General features: G+C 53.5%; 1 protein-coding gene across 7 annotated transcripts in view; it reads right to left on the reverse strand.

Annotated features, from left to right (window-relative positions):
• PTPRN2 (protein tyrosine phosphatase receptor type N2) overlaps window positions 1-8310 on the reverse strand; it is a 1017982-nt gene extending 1009672 nt beyond the window's left edge. For all 7 annotated transcript variants that reach the window (XM_045387364.2, XM_045387363.2, XM_045387365.2 and 4 more), the window contains exon 1: window positions 8087-8310. In XM_045387364.2, coding sequence (XP_045243299.2) covers window positions 8087-8198 — 112 coding nt within the window. In that variant the 5' untranslated portion in view covers window positions 8199-8310. The remainder of the gene's footprint in view (window positions 1-8086) is intronic.
• Between the last annotated feature and the right edge of the window lie 1429 nt (window positions 8311-9739).

Consider the following 9739-nt stretch of genomic DNA (forward strand, 5'->3'; position numbering starts at 1 on the left):
CATCCTGTCAGCCACCACCTCCAACATTAACTGTAGAAACCTGGAGCATCCAAAAATAACAACCACTAGGACTTATCAGAAACTCTGTGGTTACCACGGACTCTCCCACTCATCTCAGCTAATCCTCTCAAAAACATGAAGAATCAGGTATTTTGCTCAAGGTATAAATCCAGAGAGATTATAGGTGAAGTCCTTCCATTTCTCTTGACTTCTAATATGAGTGCAAGTGCAAACTGTAAAGATTATCTGATTGGAAAGATAAGGTGACCTCTCAATCTGTCAACACACTGCATGGAAGCAGTACTGTCATTTAATTTGTGCTCTTGAAACATATCCACATATTCCCTATCATATTTGCAGAAATCACCTGCAGTTTCTGACTCTGCTAGAATCCTCTTTCCATTTCAGTGAAAAAGCCCAATTTCTGTTACCTTAACTGATCATAATTTCATGTTGGCTATTTCATAGAATCAAGGACCATAACAGCATAACAAAGCAGGCATATAGATGCCACAAGGCTTCCACCACAAGAATGGGTGCCGCTCCATAGGAACTGATGGCTGTGCCTTCTACAGCAGCTCTAACCACAGCTGTATCTCAGCATACAACACTCAGATCAGATGGAAGTCCAATGATCTCAACCTTGGCCTGTTTTCAGGCAAAGCAGAGCAAGAGATTCAAAAACTACTGGTAAAAGAGATGTCCTTTGAGGGACAAAATGGACCTGAGGTGGGAAGTCATCAGACAGCAGTTCCTGCCACTGCTTCACCCACGTTCCATCCCCTGCCTCAGGCTAAGAAATGGAGCTTGCGCTGGTGTGCGCAGTCCGCGAGAAGAGCGCCTGTTTCAGAGAATGTACACATTGTGGGGTCAGCCTCAAATTGTACCACAGATTAACTTCTGCTTTGAGCTGGATTAAAATCATGGCCTCTGATTGCCAATTTTATTAGCGGCTCCATCCATTTACAAGTTGAATGTATTTCACATTTGGAATCAGAATTCACTTGCACAATTAATATGAAGTCCTTTCCTTCGGAAACCAGGTCAGCCTTCCTTCTGAAAATTCCTTCCACCAAACCATTCCAAACACGTCCTTTGTGCTGTATACCGAACACTGCATCAGAAGCCTTTTCCAAATGCGCTTTCAGAACCACGTGGCGACAGCACGCCCACGTCACATGATAGAAATTTCTACTCTTTCCTTCCACCAGCATAGTTCAGAAAAGAATAGGGAGTCCCTGAACCACCCCCCTGCCTGCTTGCCACTCTAAACATCAAACCTAAACAGAACCTATTCTTAAATAAATGTTCTTAGGAAAGTAATCCCTCTCTCATCCCTTATTCTGAAGTGGGTTTTTGTTATGACAAGTGTGAGATGAGAGCTCACTTCTTTGGTGTTTGTGTCACCACATTTTTAAAAACCTGACGGAAGCCCAGAAAGCATTCTGAACATACAATTTTTATGGACATATCAAGTAGTTAATCCTACGGGTGGTATTTTCATTCCCTGCCATTATGGGAAGGCCAAAAGTCTCCAAAAATAAGTTGTCCATTTCCAAACATCAAAATTCCCTCAGAGAGGCACACCAAATATTTGAATCTGACACCCAAAACAAAACCCAACTCAGAAAATCAATCTCCTGCTGGTGCCAAAGAGCACTTTAGAATCTCCATGGCCTAAGGTTGAGAAACTCCTCAGAGAAAGGCAGTCTGACACGTGAAATGGTCCCCACTCCTGTGAGAACGAGACAGACGTCCTTGTTCTGTGCAGCCAGAGAGGCGTGTTCTGACAGTACATAGAATCTTCGGCCCATCCTGGGATGACCACTAGGAGAGAAAGGAGGCTCCAGAGACCTAGGACCCCATCCCAGGACTACCCACCTGGTGTCCTGTGTACATTCCTCAACCACTCCAAGCCTCAGTCTTTCTATCTGTACATTGAAGACGGAAATATCTATACGGGTTATTCTGGGGAATACATGTCAGTGCACATGGAAGGCTCAGGGGTTCAAGATTTGGGGGTACCCAGAGGTACAGGGATGGGAGAGGCTGTCACTGTGAAGGGAGCACACTGGGAAGTTTTGGGGGTGATGGAATGATCGGTACCCTGACAGAGGAGATGGCCCCCTGAATCTATATGTAACACAGTAGACCAAAAAAGAAAAGTCCATTTTACTTTATGGTAAGTTAAAATTAAAATTTAAAAAGAAAGCTCCAGAATCGGTTTTGTAACTATTAGTTCATCCCCTGCCACCTGCCATGGCCTCGAATGACTCTCACAAGAGACAGTCCTAGTCCTGGCACTACATGGGAACATCCTTGGTTTTCCGAATCCCAGTTAGGACTATTGGAGGGAACAGACAAAAACAAAGGAAGTGAAATGCCCTCTTACCACCTCCAGAGATGAGAGTTAGCACTGAGTAACTGTCACTAAACACTCATCATCTCTCGTTTCTTTATGTTACACACACAGAAGCCATTCAAGACAAATGCAGCTCGATAGTCCGAGGTCCAGTTTTCCAGTCGCCTGCAAGAGTCACCCACTTACCAGCCTCGTGAGGCAGAGTGGCAAACAAAAAAGGTATTTAAAATGTGCAGAAGCAGGTGTTTCCAAGGGAGCCTCACCCATTTTTACTTCCTGTTCTAGGTATTTAAATAGTGACTGTGGCAGAGTTCTTAGAGATAACAGGAATTAAGAGAAAAAAATGCCCTTCCTTCAACACACTCTGTTTCCACACTGTTTCCAAGCAGTGAAAAAGTGGATTGACCGTTTTCTGCTTCTCAGGTTTTCTGGCCTTCCATCAACTACGATTAAAAAACAAGTCCAGCTGGGTCTACATTGATGAAGGTCAACTTAAACTAATGTGGAAAGTGCTGCCAGGTGCTTTTATGTGGTGTGGAGGGTTATCTGCCATGAATTTAGCTGTTTGCTTTCTCTGAGAAGTGGAACATCATGTCAGGAAAGATAAGAGAGGTTCTTAGTCAGCCGAGGCTCATCTGGCCTTCGTCTCTTGGGATTCGGCTGGATGAAAACCCTTTCTGCCAGTTCTTAAGCTTTTTCTTCACCTCTCCACACACACAGCATCCTTAAACCTGGTCGTGCACAGTGGCTACGCATGTAATCCCAGCACTTTGGGAGGCCAAGGCAGGAGGATCACTTGAGGTCAGGTTCAAGACCAGCCTGGGCAACACAGCGAGACCCCCATCTCTTAAAAGAAATTAATCATTTTTTAACTTTTTTGCTCATTTTTTAGTTATTATATTTATTCGTGAACCCAAACTTCTTTTTAATTAGGCTGGTGCAGAGGTGTGTGCCTGTAGTCCCAGCTATTCAGGAGGCTAAGACGGGTGGATTGCTTGAGTGCAGGAATTCCAGGCTGCAGTGAGCCGTGATTGCACCATTGTACTCCACCCTGGGTGACAAAGTGAGACTCCATCTTAAAAAAAAAAAAAAAAAAAAAGTCCTAAAACTAGTAATATCTGTACATACCCAGGCATATCTTAAGGAATCTGTCACCCAGTGCCAGGGAGCTATTATTAGTTTGGGCCACATTTGGCTGCAAACACTTTTTCATAAGGAATTTGAAATTCTAAAGTAACCCTCCAAGAGGCAGTGGTCATGGCTCACCCACAAAGCCAGGTGCATTGAGTGGAACTTTCTTAATGAGACCATGTCTGATGACAGCTTAGCTGACCCCTGTGTCTCCTTGAGGCTTCACTTCCCTTCCTAGTCCCATATTCCTCACTTTCAAAATCTAAAGAAAAGTCGATGTGTAACTGCATCCAAAAGTTAAGTAATACTGCATGAACGCTGGGACAAAACAAACCCAGAATGCAGAAATGATGGTCACATAAAAGCATCAGCGTTACCACAGATCTCATCAGAAGATGGGGCCTCGGGCTGCACCACCTAAACTTGGTCCCGTGCACCCTGTGTCGACAGCCCTATTCTTCACAGGAAGCTGGACACCCGACATGCGGGCGTTTCATGGCACACAGAGATTCCCGCTGTGCGCCAGGATGGGGCCCAACACCATCTCGGAGCAAAGCAGAGAGAGGACCATGACAAAGTGATTGCCCACCCTCACCTCCCTGGCGGACACCACTGATCTTGATCACCAGGTACAAAAACAAATCAGCTTGGAAGAAGAGCTGCCAGACGCTGAAACACACAGCTAAGCTCAGCACTGATAAGTCATTTTAAAAGCTCTTCCATTCCCTGCCCATCCCTTCTGAGCCTGACACCCCATATCCCGCTTCCTGAATCTAGCTTCATGAGTGAGCCCATTGTCTGGCACCTCCTTCTTCCAGAAGTCTGGGGTTTACAACATACCCCATTCCTTCTGCCCAGAACATCAGCCCTTAGGCTGATGGAGACCGAGCGGGAGAGACGGGGAACAACAAGCAGAGAAGCTCACAGATGTGCAAGGAGCAGGCTCTTCTTGGGGGAAGAGGCAGGCTGCTCATTACCATCCAACCAAACGGAATCAAAGGCTCCGGACCCCAAGAAGTAAAGATAGATTTGTGCTTTTGCGGCAGTAAGGATCCTTTGATTTAAAAATAAACAATCATGCCATCTCCTTCACAAAGCCAGCAGAGTCCTGCTCTGATGGCTCTGCCTCTCAGCTCTGTGTGGGCTCCCTGGTGAATGAAAAGTCTGTGTAGGCAAATCGGAAGGCCAAAACAAAGGAGCAAAATGAACAATCTCCTGTCTTCACAGCCAGGTGCGCCCACTGGTTCTGAATCTGGATTCTCCAAGCAAAATTCTGCATGAAAGGCTGACTCTATCATTGGCAAATGAAAGCTGTACTTCTTTAGCAAAAGGAAGTGGGGGCCTTTAGAAAACTGCCCCCCTAAACATAGGGGCTACCTGAGCAGGTTCACAAGTCAGGCTCCATGTAACTGAAGAACAGCGTAAAGCCCTTAACAAAGGGCTTATGTTCAAGTTAAACTTAAGGAAAAAGCACTGAGACCTGCACAAAGGATGCCCGGAAATCACAGAGAAAGGCAGGCCGGTGGGGAGGAAAACTCAAAGACTGAAGCATACGAAGAAAAGACCATTAGGCTGTCTGAGCAGCCCTGCATAACACAGCAATGTTACTTTGGCTACAAGCAAAGCTGAATCGTGTCACTAGAAAGGATGCCATGTTCCCCTGTGTTCAGCTTCGATAATGGTCTCACAGATAATTAATTAATGCCATAAGGGAGCCCTTCCGACCAGAAAGGAACAGGCAGAGTGGGTGATGGGAGGGCAGGAAACTAAATAAATCAGGGGAAAAGAGTGTCCTTTAAGAGAGGAAGCAGTGAGACTTCCACTACCACAGGGTGCTGCCAACAGCTGTTCTGGAAATAAGTCAGCAGCGTGGAGTGCAGCTCAAGGCCATGAGAATAAACTCAGAGACGGTAGGTATCGACCCTGGGTTTCATCAAGAGCTCCTTCACTGTCTACATGAGAAGGGCCCCTGCTTCTTGCTCAAGACAAGGCATCCTATATAAAAAGAATTGGTCTTTAGGTCTTGTTAACATCAACCACTAGTTCTAACCTACAAGGCTTTTTGATGTAACAGAGGAGCAAAAACTTGGATCTCCTTGAACCACATGTGTTCTGGAGGCCTCAACCTGAAGTTGAATGTTAATAGGTAAATAAATAAATAGATTACAAATGGCACAGCTGGGCCAGATTTAAGGCCGTTCTGTGCATCTTTAATCGAGCCTCATTATTTGGAACAACGTAGTTGGCGTGACCATTGCCAAACAAGATGCAGACAGGAGAGAAAGAAAAATGGCAGCACCTGCCTGGCACAAGTAAGCAAGCTTCTCCTTGCATTCTCTGTGGATTGTGTTCTGACAAAATGGCAGCAACACTGAGTGAGGAGGGTACAAGGTGGAGGGGACAGAGGTAGCTGACACATGGCCACATTCTGCCCCAAGGTGGCTCCTGCAATGGGAAGACAACACATACATCTCACTGTTTGTCTGTATCGCTGGGGCAGTTTCCAATTACATGAGAATGTAGGCGATGCCTTTCACCTGGAGTCCTCAAAACAATTCGCACGATGTCTGCATCCTTAATGTTTTCCCACAAAATGAGTGTGTCCATAAGTCTCCTTATGACACAGCCTTCTGTTACCAGTGACACCGTGATCAGAGCCGAGGGAAACATGGAACCAGTTTTAATTATGAGTCAACTTTGCTCTTAGCCAAAATAACACTGCTGCATTGGCCATTATCATTCAGTTTAGCAGCTTTCCTCTCTTCCTGCACTTCCATCTTTGGGTTTTCCCTTGCTCCCTTTATCAGCTACCCCCCACCTTTCTGACTTTCTCTGTGATTTTGGAAGAATGCTGTGAACTGGCCATTGCAATGGCAAGGAAAGCAGTCAAGGACCAGCCTCCAGCTCACACCACAATGACCTGCCTTGCCCGGGACACTCCACGCCCACGTGTGCTTCATGTGTAGGTAAAGGGCGGCACTTGGCGTCAGAGCAAACAACTCTCCCATGAGGTGACTGGCCAGGTCAAGCCAGATGGAGGAAGGAATACAACCCCAGCAAGAGGCGACTGGGGCACAGCTGGACCTTCTTTGCTGACAGGGGGCAAGGCACCAGGAGGAGGCAGAGCGAGCACGGCCCCCAAGCCTCCCCTGCAGGCCTCACCTGTGCTCCAGCATGGAAGGGTGAGGGCTTCACGCGGGCCCTGGGGGCACAGTGACTGGGCAGCATCCCAGAGGTGCAGGACCAGCACAGGCACTCCCTCCCAGGACGCCAAGGCAGGTGGGCAAGGACCTCCTTTCCCAGCACATGTGTTCCATCTAACAGAGATAAGCAGGTTAGGGAGTGTGAGGAGATCTCAAGGCAAGGGAGGAATTCAGGGGACTCTGGCTTGACGGAGGGAAGCGTCAACTCAGGAGTCCAGGGAGACTGTGTCAAGATACCTGGTTCTCTGCAGTTTTTGTTTGTTTGGGATTTTGACAATAAAGCCTACTGGAGACCAGAAGGGCCTAGAGGCCGGGAGGAAGGTGCCGGAGCCCAGCCGCGCTGAGGTGGGTGCAGGCGGCGCTGGGCAGCGGCGAAGTACCCCCCTCCGTCCCCGCCTGCGTTTGCTTCTGCGCCCCGTGGACACCGATTATCCTAACCTGTCATGTGTAATTCTGGCCCTGAAGCCGCCTGGAAACATTGGCTTTATGGTAAATCTTCTTAATAAACAAGATTAGCAGGAAAGGAGGTGCCGGGGACTGGAGGTTTTATGGGTTTAAAACAGGGGCGTCCGCCTGGGAAAGGAGCGGCTTCCACTCCCTCGCTGCCGTGAAGCTGCCGCCCTCCCTTTCCTCCCGCGGCTGCCACGGAGGAAAAATGTCCTCTGATTTCGGCGGCGCTGCCCGCGGGGCGTGCGGGGGACGCAGGTACAAGCGAGCGCAGCGGGACCTCCGAGGCCCAGCCCTCGCGGCACACGCGGCGCGAACACGAGCGGGGGGCGCACCCACGCCGGACCAGGGCCGCGCGCTCCAGGGCCAGGGGGGTGCCGAGTGGCCGGGCTGGGGGCGTGAGGCCCAGGAGCCGGCGGAGGGGCAGAAGGCCGCGCCGGGGAGGAAACTGAGGCAGGGGCGCGAGACCTGCTCCAAGCCGCCAGTGAGGACAGAGAGGCGCGCGACCCGCGGCCGGGGACTTGCGACCCAGAGCCTGAGGGTGTCGCGCTGGAACCCCGAGACCCCCGGAGCCCCCCACCCGCTCGCCAAGGCGCGCTCCCCACTCACTCACCGAGGCGCCCCTCCCCCCCCGCCCCGTCACTCACCGAGGCGCCCCTCCCCCGACCCCCCACTCATTCATTGAGGCGCCCCTCCCCCACGCCCCCCACTCATTCATTGAGGCGCCCCTCCCCCAGAACCTCTCACTTAGAGGCGCCCCTCCCCCAACGCCCCCACTCATTTATTGAGGCGCCCTCCCTGCATGCCCCCTCACTGAGGCGCCGCCCCTCCCCCCGACCCCCTCACCGAGACGCCCCTCCCCCTGACCCCCTCACGGAGGCGCCCCTCACAACGCCCCCAACTCATTCATTGAGGCGCCCCTCCCCCCGTGCCCCCCACTCACCCAGGCGCCCCGGGAGCTGCCGGCCGTGGGGGACGGACGAGGGGGCGGCAGGCAGGACGCGTGGCGGCAGCAGCAGCAGTAGCAGCAGCAGCAGCGGGAGCGGCGGCCCCATCCCCGCGGCCTGGCCGGCGGCTCTCAGTCCATGGCCGCGCGGGAGGCGGCGGGAGGCGGCCGAGTCCGGGCCCAGCGAGGCGCGCGCCGCCAGCTCCTCCCGCCGCGCCTCTGGCGCTCTTGCGGCGACGCCGGGCTGAGCTTCAGCACCGGACAGCGCCCGGCCCCGCCCCGGCCCCGCCCCCGCCTGCAGGGCCCCGCCCCCGGACGTGCGTCCGCCATCAGGCCACGCCCTGTCCACGCCCCCGGCCGCCCCCGGCCACGCCCCCTCCCGCCTGGCCGCCTCCCCTCCCCACTCGCCCGCGCCGCGGCCCGGAGCCCCACGCCCGGCCCTGGCCTCCCAGCCCCGGCTCGCGCCCCTCCCCGCTCGGAACGCCCCGTCCGCCCCCGCGCGTCCCCTCCCAGCTGCATTCCTGCCGCCCGCCTGGCCCTCCGATCCCCTCCCCGCCTGCCGCCGCGCCCCTCCCGGCCCGGTGCTGGGGGTCGCACCGTCCCCGGGGACGGCTGGGGCTAAGCCGCGCCCTTGGCCCGGAGGGCAAGGCCCGAACCTACTCTGCTGGTGACCTGGGCAGGCGGCCTCTACCCGCGGGGCCCCACGCGCGTCGAATTAACGCCTTCCAACCGTTTATTGAATTTAAACGTAATGGGCCACTCGCGCATCGGGTCGCGCAGAGGTGGACCCAGTCGGCCTCCCCTGCAGCGCAGGCGGCGCCTGGTCCCAGGAAAGCTCCCGGAGGGTCTGGGGTGCGGGTCTGGGGTGCGGGCTGGGGCCAGGCGGGCTCTGGGGCAGAGCAGGGTGAGGCCTCTTGCAGGCCCGGTCGAGGTCCTGGGGATCGTCGGGGTCCTCCTCAGGAGACAGCGCCACTTCCGAGAGGTCCTAAGACAAAGGGGGCCAGTAGGGGCCTCTGGGTGGGAGGCAGGCTGCACTTCTCCACAGCCCACTTCCCTCACACCCTACCCCAGGGTCACCCCCTGCCAGGTCCCTGTCCTGGTGACCCCACCTGGGCCCCCAACCACCCCACCTGCTTCTGCCTTGGACAGAGAGGCCTGAGCCCTCCCGCGTGCCTGCCCACCACGTTCTCATTCCAAGGACATCTGCTCAGCGCCCTGTGGGTTTTCTCCTTCCCTGCCCAGTCCCCACAGCCATGCCTTCCAAGTCCCTTACCAGCCTGGGCAAGGCTGGCACCTGTGGACTGTGAATAGGTATTGGGGTGGCAGCGAGGGAGTTCCACTGTAGCCCAGCCATCTGCAATTCAGAGTTGGATATTGGGGCTGACTGTCCTAAGTCCCCTCCTCACGGACACCTCTGTCCTCAGACCCCCGTCATCTCCTTGCTGGGGCCGCTCACCCTCCCATCCTTCAAGAAAGCAGCTCCTTTCTTTGTCACAGCCCTCCTTCAGTCACCTGTGCCCGGAGTGGGTGGTGGGTGGTCAGTTTATCCTTCACGCCCAGACGCCCAGGAGACCACCTCCCGGTAGAAAGCACCCTCTCGCAGAATGCGGCAGCACAGAGGTCACAGTGGCTCCCAGGCAGCCCTTCCCT

Source organism: Macaca fascicularis, chromosome 3 (genome assembly GCF_037993035.2).
Source record: "Macaca fascicularis isolate 582-1 chromosome 3, T2T-MFA8v1.1".
In the NCBI taxonomy this organism is placed as follows: domain Eukaryota; kingdom Metazoa; phylum Chordata; class Mammalia; order Primates; family Cercopithecidae; genus Macaca; species Macaca fascicularis.